At 52.8% G+C, this 23084-nt stretch overlaps 9 protein-coding genes across 9 annotated transcripts; 4 read left to right on the top strand and 5 right to left on the bottom strand.

The window, feature by feature from the left end:
• Positions 1-2: 2 nt before the first annotated feature.
• Positions 3-1577, bottom strand: BDP81DRAFT_467700 (uncharacterized protein). Its single transcript, XM_060594465.1, has 3 exons — positions 1232-1577; positions 801-1176; positions 3-722 (listed from the first exon to the last, which is right to left on the bottom strand). Exons 1-3 carry the CDS (start codon positions 1252-1254, stop codon positions 147-149), a joined length of 975 nt encoding a protein of 324 aa, XP_060452497.1. The 5' UTR covers positions 1255-1577; the 3' UTR covers positions 3-146.
• Positions 1578-3212: 1635 nt separating this feature from the next.
• Positions 3213-5929, top strand: BDP81DRAFT_338871 (uncharacterized protein). Its single transcript, XM_060585996.1, has 5 exons — positions 3213-3392; positions 3456-3563; positions 3616-4044; positions 4112-4329; positions 4385-5929. The coding sequence occupies exons 2-5, from the start codon at positions 3560-3562 to the stop codon at positions 5519-5521; spliced, it is 1788 nt and encodes a 595-aa protein (XP_060452498.1). The 5' UTR covers positions 3213-3392; positions 3456-3559; the 3' UTR covers positions 5522-5929.
• On the bottom strand, positions 5918-6729 carry BDP81DRAFT_414860 (uncharacterized protein). The gene has a single exon (XM_060589399.1). It carries the CDS (start codon positions 6440-6442, stop codon positions 5957-5959), a length of 486 nt encoding a protein of 161 aa, XP_060452499.1. The 5' UTR covers positions 6443-6729; the 3' UTR covers positions 5918-5956.
• A 1819-nt stretch (positions 6730-8548) lies between these two features.
• Positions 8549-9279, top strand: BDP81DRAFT_389231 (uncharacterized protein; the record flags this gene model as incomplete). Its single annotated transcript, XM_060587235.1, has 3 exons — positions 8549-8746; positions 8810-8954; positions 9035-9279. The coding sequence occupies 3 exons, from the start codon at positions 8549-8551 to the stop codon at positions 9277-9279; spliced, it is 588 nt and encodes a 195-aa protein (XP_060452500.1).
• A 260-nt stretch (positions 9280-9539) lies between these two features.
• BDP81DRAFT_21618 (uncharacterized protein) lies at positions 9540-10040 on the bottom strand. Its single transcript, XM_060582718.1, has 2 exons — positions 9857-10040; positions 9540-9795 (listed from the first exon to the last, which is right to left on the bottom strand). Exons 1-2 carry the CDS (start codon positions 9928-9930, stop codon positions 9555-9557), a joined length of 315 nt encoding a protein of 104 aa, XP_060452501.1. The 5' UTR covers positions 9931-10040; the 3' UTR covers positions 9540-9554.
• A 695-nt stretch (positions 10041-10735) lies between these two features.
• Positions 10736-11352, top strand: BDP81DRAFT_21630 (uncharacterized protein). The gene is made up of 2 exons (XM_060582720.1): positions 10736-11225; positions 11286-11352. The coding sequence occupies exon 1, from the start codon at positions 10868-10870 to the stop codon at positions 11204-11206; it is 339 nt and encodes a 112-aa protein (XP_060452502.1). The 5' UTR covers positions 10736-10867; the 3' UTR covers positions 11207-11225; positions 11286-11352.
• Positions 11353-12866: 1514 nt separating this feature from the next.
• On the top strand, positions 12867-14705 carry BDP81DRAFT_307230 (acyltransferase 3; the record flags this gene model as incomplete). The annotated part of the gene is made up of 1 exon (XM_060583345.1): positions 12867-14705. One exon carries the CDS (start codon positions 12867-12869, stop codon positions 14703-14705), a length of 1839 nt encoding a protein of 612 aa, XP_060452503.1.
• A 193-nt stretch (positions 14706-14898) lies between these two features.
• Positions 14899-17243, bottom strand: BDP81DRAFT_414868 (dipeptidase domain-containing protein). The gene has a single exon (XM_060589400.1). It carries the CDS (start codon positions 16868-16870, stop codon positions 15278-15280), a length of 1593 nt encoding a protein of 530 aa, XP_060452504.1. The 5' UTR covers positions 16871-17243; the 3' UTR covers positions 14899-15277.
• Positions 17244-18129: 886 nt separating this feature from the next.
• On the bottom strand, positions 18130-19795 carry BDP81DRAFT_306321 (uncharacterized protein; the record flags this gene model as incomplete). Its single annotated transcript, XM_060583262.1, has 4 exons — positions 18130-18753; positions 18785-18938; positions 18997-19548; positions 19605-19795. 4 exons carry the CDS (start codon positions 19793-19795, stop codon positions 18130-18132), a joined length of 1521 nt encoding a protein of 506 aa, XP_060452505.1.
• Positions 19796-23084: the final 3289 nt, after the last annotated feature.

Raw genomic sequence — 23084 nt, forward strand, 5'->3', positions numbered from 1 at the left:
GGCAGCGTATCAAGCTTCACTTTTGACCTTTTTGACTCTTCATGATGATCATTTTATAGATATTCAGCCTGAGATGCGTACTCCATATGTAATGCCGTTGTCTAAATGCCCCTTCACCCCCCTTTCGCCGAAACAAACCTCCATGCTCATTTCATAGCACCACAGCTCCCGCATCCACCCTCCCCTCCACAACCACCACCACAACCGCCCCCACACCCAGCATCCTCCTGGCAAGCAGCAGGAAGATATTCCTCGTCAAACGCCTCTCTCCAAAGTGCTCTCATATCGGTCGAGAGCACCGCCAGACTCTCGTCCGGGATCTCGTCATCGTGGTCCACCAGCTTCCCCGTCGTCCGCTTCGAGTACGCGAGGTACCGCGCCGGCGCGAGCTGGTGCGTGTGCCAGACGAGGTCAATGTCGAGCGTCGGCACCATGACGGTGCCCGGGTGTGCGGCGATGAGGTGGAAGAATTGGGCGTAGCGGGTTTGTGCTGCGCCGAGGACGGATGCGAGGTCTTCGGGGCTTGGGCTGCGGAGCCAGGCGTGGGAGGACATTTTGAGGGAGAAGGAGAATTGGCGGTTGATTGCTGCGGTGAGGGGGTATGTGAAGAGGGTGGTTCCTGTTGGGGAGGCGTGGGTGAAGGTGCCGGTTTGGGTTGGTGATTCGATGAGGGCGGAGAGGTCGATTGAGGCGATGAGGGATTCGAGGTTTGATGGTCTCGGCTGTGGTTTGGTCAATACACTTTTCCAACGTCTTTGCTTCTGACTTCAACGACAGATGTAGTGTCATAGGGCACTTACAATCTCAGACCAGTTGATGCCATCCAAACCCAGACGGCCACCGAGCTCGATGAAGCGGGTGTAGGCCTTGGGGTGCAGCATCAACGCGTGCCACGCCATGAGCACGTCAACGGGCGGCATCTGCTCCGCTGGCCTCTCGGCGCTGGTACTCCATTGCTCGAAGCGGGCAACGGCACGGTTGCAGTACAGGTCCCATACGCGCTCGGGGGCCTGACCAGCGTCGGCGGCGAGGAGGTGGACTGCGTCGCGGAGGGTGACGAAGGTCTCGAGGAGCTCGAGGTGGGCGGCGCAGTCTGCCGTTAAGGGAAGGGGGTTGGGCGTTGTGAGTTGTGTTGCTGCGAGCTTTGATTGTTGTTGTTGCCCGATTGAGGGCGTCCTGGGAGAATTGTGAGCATAGGTCCTTTCTTCACTTCGAGCGAGGGCGAACGAACTGGATGGAGAGAATGGCTGGCATTGTGGCGATGATGTTCAGGATCCGGTCCTTTACTGATTATAGTGGTGTTTGATTTGAGGGTATCTTGAGTTCCGTACGCTCGCCTTCTCAACCGACTCGACAGCTCAAGTTCAGCGGAATGGATACAATAGACAAGGAGGATGAAGACAAAGCTATCAGTGACTTCCCCTCAGCTACAACGAGGGACATGCCACGCCTCTTATCCAGACCGTAGAAGCCAGCAGGGGTGAGCTTTATCTCGCTGCATCGTCGCACATGACAAGCAACAGCCCTGTGACCGCTGCCACCGAGTCCCAAAACGGCATGGAGGTGAGCAGGTTTCAGGACGCCAGCGCAAGACGGATCGCTGTGCCATCTTGTGCCATCGCAGAAGGGCGCGACGTGATTGGCGAGGTGGCCGTACGGTCCACGGATAGGCGCAACGGGCGACTCAGGCGGCTGGGGCTTAAGTCGCCGGGAACGCGGGGTGGTCCACGGTGGGCGGTGGGGGGAGGATGGGAAACTTGCGCATGTCCACCAGCGAGACGGTAAGATGGATGGGGTTGGAAAGACTCGACGAAGAGAAGCAGAGACTCCAGACTCCAATCCAGACTGAGGGATCCTTGGGCTCGGTCTGGGTCCTTTTAGCGGCGATTTCACTCAGGCGGGTGTGAGGGCTGAGGTTTCATTCTGCGAGTTGGGGAAGTGGCTGGATTTCACTTGTGATTCTTCAGCTTCACTTGACATGTACATACAATCTTACTCATCTTACCTCTCATCATGAGTGAGAGGCTCGTGTAACCAGGTCATCTCAGAGACTATTGCACGCAACTCCCATGTCTCTCCTTCTCTCATAGCTCTACGAGCAGCCCTCTCTCTTATCAATGAGTCGCCCAGATCCCAATTGGGACAGGTACGACGTGTTGGTTTCACAAGCAAACACTCATCCTCAGAGCCTTTGTTGACAAAAAGTCTACGGGGGAGAGAGGGCCACAGCCTGGCTCGTACACCCTCTCATTCAAACTCACGGAACACCCTCCTCCATAAATCATCTTCACTTGCCCCCATCGAAGCAGCTGTAAAAGACTCGCCGATAAGCTTCTCTGTCTTCGCCTTGTCCCAAATAAGCTAACTTAGATGCCGAGGGACGGCCGTCAGCTCAAGACTAAGTGCTTATAAGCAAGCAGGCTCCGGCTCCCTGCATCTTTGTTGCATACCTCACAGACCAGAATGTCATTGGGGGCCAAGCTCACTCGTCCTACGCAACGTGAGAATCTAGGCAAATGAGGGTCGCGATCGCATCACCACCTTGGCCCAACGACCAACGCCAACCCAATGATACGGAGCCCGCGTCGCTGACAACAGTCTGATTCGATCGTCGGTCAGACCGGCCGAGACTGGCATATTGAGGCTTGAAAACCATCGACTCTGTGCTGTAACCTCTCCCTCCGTGGGACCGTGTCTCCCCAACTCCCCTTCTCCCCCGTTCTGCTTGCTGTTTGCCCGACGAGGGTTCTAGATCTTACGGTTTGTACCATGCTGTGTCTCCGTCAATCGTCTGTTTACGGGCCCCCAGTCCGACATGAACCTAACCCAATTCCTGCATGTCTTCACGTAGATCCAATCAAGCCCCCGGTTGGAGGATGAACGCCTCCTGCTATCCCCATTCAGCATCTCATCTCTCGAAACCTGTTGGTACCAAATGGAACATGGGGGAGTGGTCTGCAATATCTCTTTCTGATTGCGGCGTTGCGGCGTAGGAAGAAGCGAAGCCCAACAGCCCCCAGTTCCTCACGCTCCCTTTCTTCGCCCGTGTTCCTGCAAATACCCGTCCATGCCCCGTCACTCGGCTGGCCGCATTTCTGGCCTTTTCTTCGTCATATCTTTCTGCGTGTGCCTTTGAGACGCTATCATTATGAAAGTCCCGTGGCTTGCGTTGCCTTTCGTAGCTGGCCTGGGGCCTGTCCTTGGTGACCTAGATGTAAGACAGGCTTTGAGCAGCGCTCCGGCGGCCTCGAGCAACGCCGCCTCCACGGACGTCCTCGTTTCTTCTCCCACTTCATCCGTCTTCTCCGCTCCGACGTCTGTTCCGGCTCCGGCTATCAATAGTAGCGTATACGACCTTTCACAGCATTTCTGCCGCATCTGGAGACATGCTAGTGAGTCTGAGCTCTCCTCTCACTCTACCATCTTGTGATGAAGTCTGAACTTACTGGCCGCAGGTGTCTTAGCCGACGGAAAGATCTATGTCGATGGCGGCAACACGTACGTGCCGAAGAACAATAAGACATTCTACAACACCGAAGCCGGTCAATTTGACGGGGGAATGCGTGAGCAGACAATCATCCGAACCATGTGTCTCACGAATCTAACGCATCCCAGACAGCCAACTCCTGGTTCTAGACCTCTCACAAGACTTCACAAACCAGGAAACAAGCCCGTACTCGTCCATATTCAAGAGCCCCGACGTCCCAAACGGCCTCATCGAACACGCGCTGTGGTACTCCCAAACCACCCGCAAAATCTATCAACTCGGAGGGTGGTTCTCCTTCAACAGCCCCAATAACCCGTCCTTCGTTGCCGACAAGGATATTCCCGAGCCGGCCGTCTGGGAGTTTGACATCGACGGCGGGCGGTGGTCCAAGTCGGCCGACTTGGAGGTGTCGAACAATGGAGAGATTGTGGACAGGCCTGGCGCGGGTGCCTTTTGCGACGCGCCGACGTTGAATAGGAGTTACATCTTTGAGGGTTACGTGCAGAGGAGATCTAGTCCTGCGAATGCCGCGTATGCATCTTCGTCCGACTTTCGGTGTAAGATCTATCTTGGCCCCTATTTCTCTTTGGCAGCGAGAGAGAATGGAAACCTGACATCTTGCAGTCCTTGAAGGCATGCTCGAGCTTGATACCGCGGAGCGCTCGCAGCCGAAGCTCACCAACATCTCCGTCCCGACATACGTCGGCCCGCGTATGAACGGCGCAATGGTCCACGTCCCCGTCGGCGATAAAGGTATCATTGTCAATGTTGGCGGCCAAACCACGCGAGACCCAACGCCTTTCGGTATCCAAATCGAGGGTGCCAACGCGGGAAACGTCAATGCAAGTCTTCCCAACACAAAAGTTTCTTAGCCCCTGAACTGACACCCCTCAAAAGACAAACCTCTCCTTCGTAGACATCTACGACATCGAAACAGGCTTCTGGTTCCGCCAAGAAACCTTTGGCCTCCCCGACATCCCAACAGGCCGCTCCGATATCTGCGCCGTCCTCGTTTCCGCCGCCGACAAATCCTCCTGGAACATCTACATGATCGCCGGCGTCGAGAACTACAACACCTACATCACCTCGGAAGAAATCTGGGTCCTCACCATCCCGACCTTCACCTGGATCCTCGTGCACACCCGCTCCGACGGCATGTACGGCCACACCTGCCATGCCGTCGGCGAGAACCTGCTCATCGTGGGCGGGATGCAGACCGGGGCGAACGCGGATACCTGCGCCCAGCACATGCCCGTTGAGATCTTTTCGCTCGCAAGCCAGAATTATACGGGCCGGTATGATACCCAGGCTGCCAAGCGTCTTGCGCCCGTGCCGTCGCAGGTTGTCGCTGCCGTGGGCGGGACGTCGTCGGGGGGCGCGAGTCAGAGGGCGCCGAGGGCGTGGAGTGATGTGTATTTGCAGTACATCTTTGATCCGTCGCTGAGGAGGCCGGCGTATACGCCCGAGTATACTCTCGTCGTGGAGCCTAGCAGCACGGCCACGCCGTCGTCGTCTGCTTCGTCAACTTCTCAGCCGGATTCGGGTGGTCCGTCCAAGGGGGCCATCGCGGGAGGTGTAGTAGGTGGTGTCGCTGCTATTGCACTGGTGGGACTCGGAGCCTTCTTCTTGCTCCGGCGCAGGAAGAGGAGGAGGGAGCACGAGGCTGCTGCCACGGAAGTATCGCGACAGAGTGCAATGTCGGAGCTGCCAGGGTACACACCCTATTCCTCACCCGAACCGAAGCCGGGCTTCCTCGACTCGCCGACGTCTCCTGGTCATCACCACGACGTACATGCTCATGCTGCGGAGCTCGAGGTCCCTGCTAGTGCGAGTGAGATGCCGAGTAGTCCGCGGTACGGCGGCTCGTCGGTCGAGATGGGGAGTGATGTCACGGCCAGCCCAAGGGTCGGTGATATTAGCCCGCGGGTAGGTGATGTGAGCCCGAGGGTTCCTGGTGATGTTAGCCCTACGCTTGGGGAAGAGGGGTACAGGTACCATGAAGGGCGGCAGGCGGGACATCACCCTGGACGGTGATGTTTGCTCCGGTAATGGTGTATTTGGCGCAAGGTCGAAGTTCGCGGATTATGGTGGATCTTCACAGGATGGAGGGCTTCGGACGTCAGGTCACCATCCTGGGAATGTTGGATTTTCCTAAGAAAAAGACGTTTGTAATCTTCTATCAGGCGTCATAATATCTGTCACTCCGAAATTCTTTTTGAAATACCAATTTTGAGGAGCAAATCACATCACCCTCGACTAAATGAAACTGTAAGTACTCTAATCACTCTCAGAGTATACTTCGACAACATATCCGCATGTACACCCTGGATAGGATTCCATCTACCACTAAGGCGCTCATATCCGCCAACGTTCATCGACTACTTGACATGATGTACCCAAGAACTTTGCATCAAATGCTTAAACTTAATTGCTACTTTGCTTCTATGTTACAAGTTTTGATAGAAAACTCTAGGCAGAATCGGAACCGTTCTCAGAGCCAACATCTTCGAATCCGCTGTCAGAACCAGAGAAGTAACCGTCCTTAACGGCATCATCCATATTCAAGTCCTCCATACCGATCGCGACAGCCTCGTCAGTTGATGCCGAGGCGGACTGTGAGTCCAAGACCAGTAGATTTGTACGGGTGATGTCGGAGTGATGATGGGAAGAGGGCCCCTGAGCCGTATGGCGGGGCTCTTGGGTGTTGCTCAGAATCTGTAAGTTTCGTCCTTTGAGACGACTGTTTCCCTCTTGTAGGGTCTTGATCATCTTTCCTAGCTCGTCGATATGGGCTTGTAGCTGAACGATCTCCGTCTGGTCGACATCCTTCAGCTCTTCGAGATGCTTGATAATATCTTTAGCTCGGCCTAGAGCGTCCTTGAGCTGGCAGATCTCGATTTGGTCGAGGTCCGCTATGGCGAGATCGACTTCTAGGATAGTCAGGGAAGAAGACATGTTGGGGTATAGAAGGATTTGTGTGTCTAGTGATGTCTAGATGGTTGCTTGGGGTAGTTGATTTAGGATATTGTTGGGGATTTGAGGATGTGTAATGCTCCTTTGTGTTTGAGTGTTGTTGAGAAAGGGGCAAAAATTGATGTCTGTTGTTTGTCAGTCAAGATGTAATCTGGGTTTCTGCGATGTAATGGAGAAGTTGGAAGAAGAGATTTGGAGAAAGGAGATATCTTCTTTTATAAGAGTTCAAGAGGAGGGCTGGGTAGTCCGGCCTGTGCCGGCAAGGGGACATGAAGCAAACGATTCACATCACAACTTGTCGATTTTGTAGTGAATACGAGCTGAAGCTTAGAATTCCCAGAACTGTGATCGAAATTGGAAGTCGCAAAATTGAGTGACGTTCATTTATGCACTCATAAACAGCTACAAAAGGTTTAGAGGACGCAAAATACTTGCTCAAGTACGAGTGAAGCACTCTTGAACAGCTAGGAAAGGTTTCGAGGACGCATGATAAAGGACAAAGCAAGTGATTAAGAGCTTAAATGCGAGAAGCTGACCATCCAGAAGAGGCTTAGAGGTCGCAAAACTCTTGACTAAGTGTGTGTGACGCACTCATGATAACCAGGGAGGGATGAGAGGTCGCAAAGTGAGGGTCCGGGTGTAGGTGACCGGGTGTGAGTGATTGGGGGGTAAGTGATTGAGCTCGGAGGGCATTAATCCGGGGATTCACTTGCAAGAAACGTGGAGTCAAGGGGGAGTCATGCAAAGTAGGCAGAGGGCCAATGATGGAGTGCTTGGTACTGGAGGCCAACTTTAGACAAGGAATAAGGGGAACAGAGCAGCTCACCAATTCAATAACAAAAGCGCCGTAATTTGCAACACAAAGTTGGGGACCCTGTATGATATAAGTTGCGCTCTGTCTCTCTTTCTAAGGGCTATAGTGTGAGGGCGGCGATGTTAAAGCTACTTTGACAGATTTAGTATATGTAGATAGCGTGAGGCCAAGGCAATGAAACCGTTCAGGTGGTTGCGTGTGGACGATGAGAAGAAGGTATCAGAGTCGACAGGCGGGGTGGCACTTACTTGTCTGCGTGTATAGAGGTTGTAGCACGTTGTGGGACGGGGTGGTAATGCTGTGTCGTGTTGCTCAGCGATGCTGATGAGGTGGAGTAATGGAAAAAGGGGGGTTCTTAGGGAAGTCAAAAGGTGCTAATTGACAGATCACTACTTAAGAGGAGTTACAGAAGGATATTGTTGGTTGGTTGTTTTGGCTGGCCAGTCTTCTTTGTTGGAAGACCTTGTAGCGGGCTTGGTCTGGTTGATGTTCGGTTGAGAACTTGGGGAAAAGAAGCCCTATTTATGTTAACACGGGCTTGTGCAGATTTGAAAGCTGGAAAATGAAGCCGAAAATCTGGTTCTCATCCATGATCCTGTTAACAGTCTCCGGTGTTGAGGGCTTCTAAACAGTTCCGTGAATTTAGATCCCGTTTTGTGCCACACCTGGGCCACGGGTGTCTCCATGGACTGGCATGGGTTCAGCGCTTATGGTCCTGCTAAGCGCCATGACATATTGACTAACCAATGACCTGCATCTTCGCCAGGGCTCTGCGAGTTGGAGAGCAACAGACAATTCGGAGGGAACATCTCGCTGCCTCTGCGGCAGAGGCTTGTAGAATGCATAAAACCACTGCACAGGCACACCGACACCATAACTCAGCTGGGTTCTTAGTCTAGGTAAGTTTAGAGACCTAGATAGTAGAGCTTCTTGATGATTAAGTGAGCAAGGCACCGAGGACCCTTTAGGCAACAAAATATCATTCTTGACAAGCGCCCGAGTTGAAACGGTGGGAATGGAAAGCTGAAGCTGTGAACCAATCATGTCTCTAACATGCGAAACTTCTGTTGGCCTCCGACATGACCGACCGGCTGACAATGAATATCCCCTCATCACATGTATTTGCGGTAGGCGTATGTTTCGGGATCAAAGCTACTCCCTTCCACCGCAAAATTCTACAAAACAAGTCCAGGCCCTCGGTTCTAACTCATGTGTTGCCGGACATCTCATCATTGAAATTCCACTACAAGCAAACGCAAGACGTGTAGAGCATGATGCAGGCACTCAAGAACGAAAAGACCTATGCTGAGATGGCAGCTATTGGCCTGCTGGGGTCGAAATTGCTCCCTCCCGGCGTCAGCAACCAACAGCTGCTAGGAGGGGTCGGCGGAGAAGACACGGAGCCACCACCGGACGAGAGCAGAGATGACGAGAGCGGAGATGAGTCCGACGAGCCATCAAGACTGAAAAAGGTACCTTAAAGCATGCATTCGAGTAAAATATACCAAGCCACTGACATATCCGGAATCTTCAAGGCTATCGATTGGATGCGAGAAAACCCCGGGACGACTGCATGTTATGGCTTGAGTGCTAGCAGCCTCGCCGTTTTGGCCGCACCAGCTCTCGTCGCTGCACCAGCTCTGGGGCTTGCGGGTTTTGGCTCGCAGGGCATTGTCGCTGGTAAGTGAAAGTCTCAAACTTGGGGCATAGGCAATCTTTGCAGCTGGAAATCTTGGTCACTGACTTCTACGGGTCAATAGGCTCGGCGGCGGCGGGCATCCAAGCCGGGATCGGGAACGTGGTGGCGCCGAGCCTCTTTGCTACCCTCCAGAGCGCCGGCGCGGCCGGCTATGGTGCCGCGGTCGTCAACGGGGTCATACAGGCAGGCGCTGGGGTTTCTGCTACTGCATTTGCGTGGTGGGGGGCAAAGAAGAAGGATTGCGGAGAGATCGACAAGGAGGAAGACGGAGCTGGGGATGGGAAGCCAGACGCCAAAAAGAAGTAGTAGTAGGAAGTAATGAAGACTTATGTCTGTCCCTAGGTTCAAAGACGAATGAGATCGATGTGGATCTAATGACAAGCAGAAGCCCGCCGGGACTCAATCACCGCGATCCTTTGGTTTTGTGGATACAGGGGCCCGTCAAGAAAGCTGGTCCGAGTGATGCTAAAGCTATCTACAATCTCTTCAGGCATCTCATAGACAGATCTCGTCATCAAATTGATTGTAAATGGAGCGAATCAGCAAGATGAAAGCCAATGATTTTTGTATCATTTCTGAATCTAACCGGTCTGTACGCATTCGACTTTGGATTTGGGATCAACCAGAGCCTGACAGTCCGATGTCGTCAACTTCGTAATGAGACCATTACACGCCTCTCCGTCCTTGTTGGAGTCAACGCCCGTAGCGCCACCGGCGCCGTTGCAGATCACGGCCTTCATCTTGCGAGTTTTGCCATTGACGCAGCTGCACGAGAAACGGGGAGGGCCGTTTTGCGGATCGCGTCTCTCGAGGGTATTTGTGCTACACTCAGCGTTAGTGCCTGTTCGTGTCGGGACCCTTGGGCACAGGCTGCAAAGCGTACCTTGAGAGAGGGCTGGCAGTAATGCTGACGGCCAAGAGACTCAGCGTCAGATGAGCAGACTTTGAGAACAACATTCTAGATTTGGTATGAATGAAAGCAAACAAAACATTAACAGTTGAACGCTCAGCGTGTTGAAGTGAAAGGTGGTTTTGGATTGATTGAGAGTCATTATTCAGGTGGCCGCAGATTGCTTCTTATTTTCTTTGTGGCTTCGATGACAAGAGGCTATCGAAACAACAACTCAACTCTAAATCTGCATTACACAGCACTAACAACCCAGAACTACGGTACCGTAAGCTGTCAAGCTCCGCAATAAGGCCTGCTAAGCTCTAGGGCCGCCCGCAAAAAAAAAAAACCTGGAGAACGCGTCGTCGACAGGCCTTGAGCGGTGTCATCTGGGGTTTCCTCTGCCCTGAAAACACAGAGTCAAACTCTGAGTCAGTAAGTGTTAAGAGCTGTCTTTTGTATGTTAATTGGGGTTCGCGTCTCAGATTCCTCGGTTCGTCCGATCCGTCTCAGATCTGCAGGCCGTCAGCGTCCGCTGCGTGACCGGCCTTGAGACGAAGCTTGACTCGGTTTACTGTCTTTGCGCCCTACACTTGTGGTCGTTGGAGTTCTCGAAGGGCCGGTCGGAGGAGTGCAGGGAACACGCAAGTCGAAGACCCCGTCTAGCTCTGTTGTTCGGGCTAAAGAGTAGGTATCGATCTCGTTGTGTTACGAAATGTTCAGAGGCAAACGGCAGGTGACTTGGTAAGAAAGGGCATTTCTACGAGACGGTCATCCAGGTACGACTGCGCAGAGTATGGCAAACCTCGTGCGATGGACTTGGCCCTCAAGCTCCGTATCGCAAAGGCTCGCAAAGTCGCCCCTTAGGGAATAAAAAGGCTGCTCAAATCAAAGGCTCTCTCTCCTAGAACTGCACTCCAAAGCACCCAGTCGCGGAAAACCTCATCAACCTCACGGCCTCAACCAGCTCCTTCACGTTCGGTTCCAACCTTCTTCTCAGGCATCATGCATCTTTTCAAGGCCGGCCTACCCGTCCTTGCCGTGTGTTCAGTTATTCAAGCCATCCCTGTCAACACCGGCGAAAGAGGCGATACGGCCTTACACCGCCACGATGGTCTCAAAGCCTTAGACACGCGTCAAGAAAACAGAAGTGCGGGCGGCTTCGTGCCTCCTCACATTCTCAGGAACATTACTCGGAGTCCTTTTGCCACAGAAGACGAGCGGCGCACTGCAAATCGGACCTTGTTGATCGACGAGGAGCGGCGGGGGCCGGAGCAGTCGACGGATCAATCGGTCGCTATTGAGACTCAACGAGAGGTGGCCGACATGACACCCACATCGTAGTCTTACTTGGCGAGCTTCGGTAAAGAGCATAATCACCCCGCGATCCTGCTGCCTTGGTAGCTGATAACATGACAAAAAGAAAGGGTCGCGTTTCAAAGTGTTCAGCTCGGACCCAGGGACGGCAGACTGTCATCCGGAGACTCAGTCAACTCGGCCTTTGCGAGCCCTGCAAGCCCGGCGGAATACGGCCGAGTGTGGAGCTGGCGATGGTCTTGGTGAAACATCTTGTCCTATGCGCCGTCTTTGGGAGGAGATAGCAGGCAATCCGTCGAACCAAGAGCTCACGAACCCGAGACCAGCTTCTCGCCCTGCATCTGGTTGCCTTCCTTTTCTTCGTGACCACGAAACAGAGGTGGCCCGGAACGACCGGCAATCTTGCTGCAAGTCGACACTTACATCAATGGTTGGTTTAAGGCACCTTATCACTGATTGCCTCAACGTGTCTCATGGAATTGACGAGCGGGAAGAAACGGTGGCTAGATCTCGTATGCCGCAAGCTGGATAAAGCTCTGGAAACCTTGCTCAAGACTAGATTTCTCGCTACTTTATCGAATTGAAGCTATTCCCATCGATTCCCTCGCATTGGCCACTGACAGGCCACGTGTTGAAGATCAGCAAACCTTCGAGGTATCCGAACTTTGGAGAGTTTGCAGGCCATGCTGGACCGTGCTTCACACCTATTTGACATGCTGACTCACCATACGAGCAAAAGAAAACAGGCCTCGGGAGCTTCGGAGGACCAAGGGGTTTCCTTCGGGATCACCTCCGGGAACGGGAGTCACCCGGGTCCGAATGGCCGCGACGCCAACTGCCGACGTTGTACTGGTTTTCCTGGGCCCAGAGGGATAATGCGGGCCCGTTTCTGGGGTTCTTCCAAGGAAATGTCACGGATCCGGAGCGTTGCATCACCTGTCGGATCCTGGGCAAGATGGTGGGCGGATGCTCGAAAAGACCACGACCGACTCCCTGAGGAAGCACTGTTCGGACATGAAGGGAAAGCTTGTGCATCTATATACGGAAGACGGTAAACCACAGCTCGGGAAGAAGAGAGTTTGTGTGGTATTCATTGAAAGCGGCTATGCAATGGACACGCGTTGTATGACGTCCAGCCGGGCCCAGACAAACGAATTTCTCCATGAAAATAGCCCACGGGGAGTTGGGGACAGTTTGATGTGGACGAGCAATGGTGGCTGGACGATCCGATGTGCAACGCTCATTGCACAGCACCATCACACTTTAATTGGGGCTCTTTTTTCAGGTAAAGTTGAGAGTTGATCCAACATGGGGCGACAACTCAGGGGCTCGCAAAGGTTGTCTTGGGTAGATGACATAACCGCGCAGGGATATCCCAGCATCACCGCCCACGTCCAGCAAAGTCGTATTTAGGAACTCCCAGAGGGCGCTTCTCCCTTTTCGTACACGTTGTCCAACGCCCATTTACTACTATCTTATCTTCGGTCGGTCGTTCTCACATACGTGTGTTCACGGTTGTATTTCTCTCTTCTCCGGTCCACTGAGCCTCACTTTCAGATGCCGGCCGTCGCAGCTCCAACAGCACCTTTCATTTCATTCTTTCACTCGTTTTGAAAGAAAACACACGCACACCCATTAGGCCACACGCATGTTTGCTCGCAACACCCGAGCGAGACAAAAAGGCACCATGTGGGAAGAATCCACGCGGGGCCGGGAGAGGCAGCAGTTCAAGGAGCAGAACCCATACGGCGACCACGATGCCGTAGGTGAAAAGGCATCTGCCGTCGCCGCCGCCTCTGCAACAAGGAACAATGCAGACAAGATCAGATGCCTCGATGGCCTCCGTGGAATCGCCTGTCTGCTCGTCTTCAACTACCACTTCGTATGGCCCTGGACACCGGCCATCATGCTTGGCTATGGAGCCATGCCCCCCGGATCGCCCGAGCCGTACTTTGAACGGTCATCCCTGCCCATTCTGTGCCTCTTGCAACGCGGACGGCCCATGGTGGCCATCTTCTTCGCCGTCTCGGGATACGTCCTCTGCCGACATATTCTGAGAGCGATTCACGAGCGACGCTTCGAGGCCGCTTACCAGAGCCTGGCATCTTCTGTCTTTAGGCGCGTGTTCCGCCTTTACATCCCTCCCACCATCAGCATGTTCCTCGTTGCGCTGCTTGCTCAGATGGGCGCTTTCAAGTCCGAATTTGAGATTTACAAAGGCCCCGACTCGAGGTACATCAACGGTACTGTGACTGTCGCTACGCTGAACAACACCTGTGTGAACGGCACGTACTCCGTTGAAGGAGCTGTGGGAATTGCCAAGTTTCTCGGATTACAAACCCCGTCTTTCCTGGGGAATGTCACGACCAACGGTACGAACACTCTCTGTCTTAATGCCACGTCCCAACTATTCATGCCTCCGATGCTATATGCATTGGCGGATGATATTGAGGCCGCTTCTAAGGTGGTGAATGAGACGAGCAGCCTGAACGGCACTGCGATCAACATCACGATGCAGGATGTTGGAGACAAGGAGACACCTGAGAAACACAGGTCCTACCACGATCTCTTGCACTTTCACTCGAGACCGGCCCTTCTCGATGAGGAGAAAGACTCGGCCAACGTCACCAATCCGGTGAACTTCACTTGGGTCCAGCTGGGCGGCTCATGGGAAGAGCACCCCTTCATCCACGACAATATCACCTATGCTCTCAAGAACTTCACGAGAGCTTACGTCGAGTGGGCTAACCCTTTCAACTTTGGCCACTACCACACCCGCTACGACCCGCACACCTTTACCATCCCGATGGAGCTCCGCGGCTCAATGTTCATTTACCTCTTCCTGCTCGGCACGGCAGCTATCCAGGCAAAGTGGCGCCTTCGAATCGGTGCCTTCCTCTCCGTCTACAGCTTGATCTTGGGACGATGGGACATGGCCACGTTCATGGGCGGCGTCCTGCTCTCCGAAGCAGACATTAGACGGGCTGACCGAGGACTGCTCCCTCCAGTGAAGAATGGCAAGAAAGGCCAACAGGCAACCCTCGGACAAAGGTTCCTCGGATCGAGGACAGCTCGATGGGGGGCCCTCTTCGTGGCACTCTACCTGCTCTCCTACCCCGATGCCGGCGCCGAATGGACGCCCGGCTTCACTCTCCTCTCGTCGCTCGTGCCCCGGTACTACATTCCCCTCTCAGGCTGGATGTTTTACCAGGCAATGGGCGCCATGCTTCTTCTGCCCTGCGTCCTTCACAGCCCCTTCCTCCGCGGCCTGCTTGAGGGACGGGTGGCGCAGTACCTGGGCAAGGTCAGCTTCTCGTTCTATCTCGTTCATGGACCGGTGCTGCATAGCCTGGGTTTCTGGATCATGCCTAGACTCTTTGAGCGTTTCGGCCGCAACCTGGGGTTCGTTGTCGGCTGGGTTATCTTGCTGAGCGTGTCGCTGTATTTGTCGGACTGGTGGTGCAAGAAGATCGACACTTGGAGCGCGAGTGTCGGACGTCGCGTAGAAAAGGCATTGAAAGACTGAGCTGGGGCTCCGGAGTTTTGTAGGATTGTTTTAGTAGTTATTCCCTGCGGAATAATCAAAAGGTCATGATACCCTCAAACTGTTCCTGAATACGCACCTTGATGGCCCTCATCCGATCCCTTATCAACACCAAAGAAGGAGCAGCCATCAACAGGCAGCGTCCGTTGTAGTCGATGGCCGAGCGGTACGATTCGTATGTTGGCTCACGGTCCTACATAATGCCATGGATAGCTTGTTTTCTGTCGCAAAGGTCGCGGGTTCGAGTCGACTCTGGTTGTCATTTTTCTTTATCCTTCCACCCGTAGATGCTGTGATGAATGAACGACTCGTATGGTCTCACCACAAATCTTCATGCCTTGCTGGCGAACTCCCTTCGCGTTTACGGTACATCCAATAAACAGACGGCAGGATGCTTGAATAAGATATATTATGGTTTCTAGCTTTATGACACAGGCGTAACGATACTGAGATCTATACTAGCCAAAATGGTCTGTCACATGATGATTAAGCCTTGTAGTATGGTACCTTAGTACAGCTAGTCGTGTTCCCATGTCAGGACACAGCATCGACTATCAGTGATGACGCTGAACAATCATCTTGTTCCTCATGCTTCTCCTGCGTCGAGTAGGATGCGCAGGCTGCTTCCAGATAGGCTGGTCCGGGTCATACCCAACGAGGCAGTTGACTGTCTCAGCGCCCTCGCCAGCATCGTTGATCTCACTACCAACAGGGTTCCGCCATTGACCAGTGAGCTTGATATATCCATCAAGAGCATCAGTCATCGTCTTGCCCAGCTCGAGCGCCTTGGCAGCTCTGCTGTGCGAGTAGTACGTGAGCAGCGAATGCGCCGCCTCACGCTCGTTGTTCTCGATGAGAACTCTAGCACTCGTCTCGACCCAGTCCACGTCGCTGCGGCTCTGGTTCTCGAAGCCCGTGAGCATCTGCGTGACGATCGGCAGGTAGGTATCCGGGGATGAGCACATGTAATACAGCACCCGCTTGAAGATGCGACCAGCAAAGACGCTCGCCTCCTGCAGTTGGAAATCCGGACTCAGGAAGCTGCCGGACGCGCCGGTCGTGAGGTACCGGTGCTCGCCGAACTCGGGAGGCACGCTGTTGACACCCAGCCACCACGGCACGAACGGCGACGAGACGGAGGTGGCGGGCGCGTTCCAGATGCGCAGCAGATCCGCGTCGATGCCCGCCTTCAAGCTGACGATTTGTCCGTAGCCCGCCTCGTCGTCGGCGATGCGCTTGTCGCGGACGCGCTCCATCAGCTTCTCTTCCGTCAAGGGGACCATCTCGAGGGTGGCGTTCTCGAGCGCAGCTTGGGACATGAACTTGAAGCCGCCGTCGCGGGCCGTCATATTTTCGCCCTTTTCGCCATACACGTTGAAGATGTTGAAGGGCTCGCCCCCGTTAGGGTCCCACCACCCTTGCTCGACGGCGAAGGAGACTATGTTCTCAGAGCCCATGTAATCGGAGCTGTTGGCAAAGTCGGTGGGGAAGTCCTCGATGTAGCCGGGGTACAGAACGCGAACCACGTCGGTCTTGAGCCGCTCTGCCGCCCACAGCTTCATGCCGCCGGCCATCTCCCAGACGACCCAGCCCTCGTCCTTGTCGGCGACCAAGTGGGTATTTCCGCCGTAGGTTGCCTCCCCGTACTGGTTCATCAGATCGCCGATGATTTCCACGCCCTCGCGCGCGGTCTTCGCGCGCTCCATCACAATGCGCGCAAGGTCGCTGTACTGGATGCCGTGCTGCGGGGTCGGAGTCATGTTGACCAGCTCATCGCGGTTCTGCGCCCAGACATCGCGGACAGTGACGCCGTTCTCGTTGAGGCCGCCGTTGGTGAGCGGCGCCGGGAAACCCTCAAAGTCCGAGTACTCCATCGACATGTACCGGTAGGTGTGGCTGACCTGCGGAATAGTGAATAGCTCGCCGGGTATGCTCGCCTTCTCCGTTACGCCGACGGTGATCGTCGCGTTGGCCGCATGGTCGGCGGCGGGAAGCAGCTGCAGCCAGTGGGAGGAGACCTCTTCGCCGGTGCCGCCGACCATGACGCTCCCGTCGGCGGTGAGGTCCTTGCCGACGTAGAAGGCGTAGCTGGCGGAGGCCGGCCCGGCGAGGGCCGCTAGGACAACGGCAGAGCTTTGGAACATCATCTTTGCCTTTGATCAGCGAAGATGGCTCTGAGCGGGTTGGCTAGGAGAACGAGAAAGAGAAACTTTCAAAGAAGAGGAACACCCCCTCTTCAAGAGGTACTCTTCGCCTTACCCCTCGCTAGAGTCATTTTTCGGCAATGATATCAAATGGAAGCCTCCGATGTTGACTTCGGAGTCGCGCTACCCCACACCGAAATTTCCGGTATCGCTAACGGTGATGATAACGGGTGCGCCAAGAACCGTAATTCTGCGCGGTAAACACACTTAAATGACATTGATAAGTGAACAGCTGACAAGGATTATCTTGTCTCCCTGGAAATGACCCCATGGGTTTGCAAACGCGGTCCCTTGTTCCTGGGGAAGAAATGGTTAGTGTTGGAACAGCAAAAGCTGATAAGGAGTAATAGGCAGGTACCATGGGCTGGCTGGCACCTGCCCTGGGCGAAGTGGGACAACAGGCTTAGTCATCACGGCCGGATAAAGGTGGGACAACCACCCAGACCGTCACTACCTACTTCGACCGACTCCTGCCTACAATGTAAGATAGAAAGAAGACGAACAAGCAATAGGATTACCAACAGACGAGTGATAATTGCTACCACTATTTGTCGTATACGACCCCGTGAACCAACAGTTAGAATTACCGCAATCCGACTCAACCGTTGATTGACTCGGGTAAATAAGCGACTAAAGCTGCCCCATTGGATAACATTTCTGCAAGTCATGCTCCAGTAGACTCGGACTATGATTCCGTAGGCACAATCTTCATCCATGTGTATTAGCAATTGTCTCCCAGTATGTATTTTGAGCTGATTGGCTGTTATTTAGACATTGTCCTGCTGATTCCTATTCTAAATTTCTTCCACACACGTTTCCCAATGCATTTGCAACTCTCCAGCAACCCCATGTGGGTCAATGTCAAGCAGCGATCCAGCGAACGACGATCACGATGGGAAAGTTATCAAGGTCCTGTCACCACAGCCGTTTCCCAATGGAATTTCGAACAATGGGGTGAGATTGAACTCCAACATCTAAGTAACGATAACAAGATATTGAGATGCCCATCTTCGATCAGCGCTGTAGTCACTTGCGAGGACTGCTGGACTACCTCGCGTTCTGTGCAAGTTTCAACGCATTTCTGACAGGAGTTGTATGTTACCTCGAAGTAATCTAGGTGATCACCCGCAATAGGAAGTATCTCGCCTCGTGTTGATTGACTCTAATGTCATCTTCTAAAGGAGCACGAGCATCCCGGATTCTCACTGCCTTAATATCGTTTCTCTGCTCTCACTCCAATCCATTGTCCTCTTTGGAACTGCCCCGAAGCCGTTTCTAGTTGAGCTGAAATCTTGCAGTGATTGATAAGTACCAATTCTGGCCTGGCAGCCCTGACAAGTCATAGCTTCCGTACTTCCTCTCGATACCAGCCCATCAGCAATCCAAGTTAGGATTTTCCAAGCTGCTTGGAGGAAAAGTAGATCCGCAAGTAGGATTGAAAACAACATCACACCACCATTCTTCTGTTGAGGAACAGAGCAAAGGTATTGGCTGGCAATGGTAGCGTTTTCGCAGCCCAGGGGACCCATCATAGGCTGAAACTTGTCGTAGCTATCCCGGAGCTTCACCGGTCCGCTGTTGGTGTCATTAGATCCGGGAGCAGGAATCATGTTATAACGATCTAATCCGTATATCTGCGACTTTGAGCCGTTCAGAATCCGTCCTGGATCCCGATTGTAATCGTCTGGTGCCAGGATTGTATATCGGAGCCCACGGTCATCCAGGAGGAGATTCGGTGCCTGGCAATTGCCTAGGTCTAAGGAAAGCAGAGAAAACAGAATTTTTGCGCTGTGAAGTCCTTCTGTCAATGCTGGAGATCCGTACCACTATGTTGATTGCGAACGTCAGCTAAGTAACATGTCTTGGTGGAGATGGTCTGTTAATCTGAACAATGGAATAGCGTACATCAGAATTGTAATCTTTGAGGCTTTTGTCCATATTCTTATTAAGAATCGAGGAGTCTGCATTTGCCAGCCACCAGTAAAGGTCGAAGAACCTATCGGTGTAGATACTAAGTAAATCAAGAAGTGAGCAACTGCAAGTCAGACAGACGAGTTGGGGTAACCTACTCTTCGCTTGGCTTGGGAGTGTAAGTCAAACCACTACGGACGACATAGTTCTTGGAGCCGTATATATTCGTCATGTTTGCTGCAACTGTCATCACGCCGCTCCAATATGCATTGAGCAGTCTGGTCCCCCACCAAACGCTTGCGTGCGTTCGGTAATCATCTTCGATTACGTAGCTATAGTCATGATCCCCTCCGCTAGCTTCCTCAGTAACGAGCGTTATGGTTACGAGGCCGTCATCGGTCACAATCGTGCAGTCCACAGTCGCCTTCATTGTAGATTCCCCATATGACAGCCACCATGAAGCAGCAGGCGGCACCGCAGTGTCACTCTTCTTCAGCTTCAGGGCTATGCTTTTAGGCGAGCAGCTTTCGAGGGTGTTGTTCTTGTAATTCAAGCTGGACAGTGAGTTTGTTCTTGAATCTGAAATGGCTTTGATAATGTATCGAAAGCCCAGGTTTGAGGTGAAAAAGGAATCGCCGATTGTCAGTAGACGTGGCTGGCACTCTGCCCGTACGTCACTCCTCCAATTGAAAGGGGGCTTCCTGTACCATCTTGGGCCATATTCTTAGCACGAAATTACATGGTAATCGTTGCATCGTCGACGTACTGTGCGTTTGAATAGGCTTCAGTGCCGTTAGGATCAGATGTATACAGAGGCTTTAAGTAGTAGCCGTTTGCGCTCAGATTGACCAAAGAGAGAAAGACAGTGAGAATAACACCGCCAACCAGAACCACCGGTGTGAACCAGCGAAAAGGATACGGCTTGGAGATCGGGTACGAGAACCACGACTGATGCATCTTGTCATTCGGACGCCGATAGCATCGAGGATCCCTAAGCAGATGATGACTGTTGACCTCAAGACAAGGCAGGGGATGATATGTTGGGCCAGGATGGCGTACGGCGTTCAGATTACGTCGATTCCTAGCAGCATGTCATCGACATGTAGCTATCCCTTGCGGATGGGGGGCGGCCGATCATTTTATATGTTGCGGCTTGCCATATGTGACCGATTCAACGAATCCTGCCTTTCGCCGATCGGGAGGATCAGTTATGGACTTCAGGATTGGCTGGATCCCAGAATAGTTCTGCCTACCGAGCATTACTAATCTTTAGGATCGGAATGCCTGCCTAAACCGCGCTTACCTCGTGCCTGTGTCTTAGGAGCCGATACTCATGCACTACAGAGGTCTTACTGGGCTTACTCGAGTCTAACTGAGCGGCGAATCAATGCTCTGTAACTGTGTAACTAGAAGCCTTGATTTGGGTCTATGACGCAGTCAGATTCCTGGCCTTCCTGATTGTCACCCTTTCCTGCAGGCTGCATACAGGGGCGATTCCTTAGCTTCAGCGATGTTAACACAGCCTGTCTGGCGGTCGACATGTTGATGCAGATATTTCCAGTCTGAGACGTTGTATTGTTGATACGCAAGCAGCGAACCAGTATGCCGGGGAGGTCATATTTTCAAAGATAACCTGTGCCTATCACAGCCTAGGCGATTCAAAACATTCAACATCGTAGGTGGCTCGTTCCGCATCTTTACCAGTCATGTGCCTATCGAATATAACATCGTAGTAGAATGGTGATAGATTTATTCAGTATATATCTATGAACACTATATTGCTTCAGTAGTAAATTGCTTTCAATAGGCGCATTGGCAGGTGCTTTGAGTTGTCATCAGCAAGGTGGAGTAGTAAGTGCGAGAACAAGATTTGACTCACCAAACAGTTGAGGTCAACTTAGTGCATTCCTTGTATTGAAGATCAGGATTGTTACACTACAGGGGCAACGATTAGTTCTTCTTAATCTATTGACTTAAGCTTCCTTCCAAAAAGGAATACTTACAACTAAACTGTTGCGGACACTGATGCAGGGGTCAACAGGCGCCGGAGGCGGCCTAGCCAACGCGGCACCGAAGGCTGCAAAGAAAATGAAGGATGAGAGCTGCATTTTGAGTAGTAATCAACAACAGGCGGAACTTTTAGATCGAGGAATTTGGGGCAAGGCAAGTTGTGGATTCATGGCACGCTTTATACTGCAGAGTCGAGTCACTATCCCATCGAGTGCGGATTAACGTCAAAAACGCCAAGGGCGGGGTAGAGCCAATAGGGGCTTGCGAGGCCACTGGAGTCAACCAATGAATAACTAGGATTTCCAGTACCTCTATTCCCTATTGATTTTGGGTATGCCAGAGGTACCAGCAATCCCCCCTGGTACTTAAAGCTACGTCGCAATCTAAGCAGCCTTTCCGAGTGAACCTAAGTTGCCGCTTGAGGCTATTCCCAGTTGTATTACTAAGAGCCTGGCGAGATCCTAGTGCTGCCGTATTACTACAATAGGAACATGGCGAACAAGCCTTCCTAGACCCCTGACGATGCTGCTGCCAGGGAATAGAAGTATTCTTCTTATCTGAAGCCCGCTGAGACCGTAAATATTTTCGACCTCCTGCTAATGGTCCAAACTGCTGAATAAGCTGGGATGCAAGTAGTTGCCGCCATTGGTACTGGGTCTTAACATTTTGCCACTCAGGCTTTCCCCAGAACTGTAGAAAGAAGCTATTCACAGTAATTACTTCTAGCAGGAAGTTCCAAGCAAGTGCCTGCCAGCCTCCTCGACGAATAGGGTGACTGTATTGATAATAGGACCTCATCTGGTCACTAATATCAACCCCATTCATCTTATGATTATACTCATCAATTGCCTTAGGTACTGGGAGGTTCTTGCGGACGTCTGGGCCAAAGACTTGCCGGGCAGCCCGCTTGCTTGCAGAGTTTCCAGCCGGCCGGCGCCGGAGACGGGTAACCTCCTGGCCGTCTCGGAAGACAGTTGTCATAAAGAGGACAAGAGCATTATCCTTCCAGGTGAATTAGTTAACCTAAAAATAGATACACTAGTCAGTATAGAGATTTCTATAGAAAGTAATTTATAATATCATACCTCCCCATCTAAGGTAGGGATACAATGGGTCTGCCCCCAAGAGATACCTTGACCTTCTGCTTCCTTCTCTGTGACAAGGATCTTATCTATCCCACTGTCTTTCCGGCAGGTTCCGGAAGCTCCGACTTGCTGCTTCCGGAGGGCCCGAAGAAGCCGTACAGACGCGAAGAGATTATCTAGAAACACATGGTAGACTGCAGCTGGAAGTAAGGTAATAAGTGTTGTTATAACACGCTGCGTTGGTGTCAATGGGACTGTGATAGCTACTCCAGCCTGACTATCTGCTGGCCGGGCTTGAGGGACTAGTCCGTACGGGCCCTTGACGTGTACATGCCAGAGCCATCGTAGACAGTAGCCTGATTGGGCAAGAATCCAGCCAACGAAGCCAGTTGGGGTCGGCTTTGTTGGTATTGTTGTCGTCTCTAGGGACCGGCCTGTAAACCGGACCATAGCCTCATCAACAGTAAGGTCAGAGCCGGCTATGTAGAAGGAATCTCCAGTCTCTTGAATATGGGCTGACCAATCGTTGACCTTCCGGTATATATCCGGCATCCCGGCTTGGGCTTGGTGTTGACCTGACTGGCTAGGCTGGAAATCAGAGGTGTTAAAGATGCGTAGCTGCCGGAGTAGACTTTGGAAGCGGTCCCGGGAGATAAACCGGGTGAATAGATGGATGGGATCCTCCTTTTGCTGTTGAGTTGACCAGTATCTTGATATTTGAGATTCATTATGAATCCCCATATAAAGTAGGATTCCTAAGAAGAGGTAAATCTCTTCTACAGAGGTCTTTCTCCACTCATACACTCTTGACCGTTTAGCCCGGGGGCCTTCCTTAGATAACGGCGCCGTATTCGTCCATTGCGCCCACTGCTCAACAAGGTCCCGGGAGACATACTGGAGAAATAGGTCAAGCGGGGCTGCCGGTAGGTCCCGTATCCCTCGGCCCCGGGCGGGTACGTCAAAGGGTCTGAAGGTGCCCGGCCGCCCGCGTTCAACGGCTGGGGGTTCGTGGGGCCGGACTGTGCTGTTATCGCACCGCTCCGACGTACAATCGGCAGTGCAAGCGACGGCGAGGTCTTCAGGAGGGAGCTCAACCATAATACAGCTCCGTACGGAAGCCCCGGAAGCCCCGGAAGCCCCGGAAGCCCCGG

Source organism: Colletotrichum phormii, assembly GCF_030913505.1.
Source record: "Colletotrichum phormii strain CBS 102054 chromosome Unknown BDP81scaffold_1, whole genome shotgun sequence".
Lineage (NCBI taxonomy): Eukaryota > Fungi > Ascomycota > Sordariomycetes > Glomerellales > Glomerellaceae > Colletotrichum > Colletotrichum phormii.

Bases quoted from the DNA above. Each gene is read 5' to 3' on its own strand.
- BDP81DRAFT_467700 (XM_060594465.1), bottom strand. From the start codon at position 1,254: ATGCCAGCCATTCTCTCCATCCA. The intron at 1,177-1,231 runs GTTCGTTCGCCC...CAATTCTCCCAG, and splicing joins CCAGCCATTCTCTCCATCCA to GACGCCCTCAATCGGGCAAC. The intron at 723-800 runs GTAAGTGCCCTA...ACCAAACCACAG, and splicing joins GCATCAACTGGTCTGAGATT to CCGAGACCATCAAACCTCGA.
- BDP81DRAFT_338871 (XM_060585996.1), top strand. The intron at 4,045-4,111 runs GTAAGATCTATC...GACATCTTGCAG, and splicing joins ATCTTCGTCCGACTTTCGGT to TCCTTGAAGGCATGCTCGAG. The intron at 4,330-4,384 runs GCAAGTCTTCCC...ACCCCTCAAAAG, and splicing joins CCAACGCGGGAAACGTCAAT to ACAAACCTCTCCTTCGTAGA.
- BDP81DRAFT_414860 (XM_060589399.1), bottom strand. From the start codon at position 6,442: ATGTCTTCTTCCCTGACTATCCTAGAAGTCGATCTCGCCATAGCGGAC.
- BDP81DRAFT_21618 (XM_060582718.1), bottom strand. From the start codon at position 9,930: ATGTTGTTCTCAAAGTCTGCTCATCTGACGCTGAGTCTCTTGGCCGTC. The intron at 9,796-9,856 runs GTACGCTTTGCA...CGCTGAGTGTAG, and splicing joins ACTGCCAGCCCTCTCTCAAG to CACAAATACCCTCGAGAGAC.
- BDP81DRAFT_21630 (XM_060582720.1), top strand. From the start codon at position 10,868: ATGCATCTTTTCAAGGCCGGCCTACCCGTCCTTGCCGTGTGTTCAGTT.
- BDP81DRAFT_414868 (XM_060589400.1), bottom strand. From the start codon at position 16,870: ATGATGTTCCAAAGCTCTGCCGTTGTCCTAGCGGCCCTCGCCGGGCCG.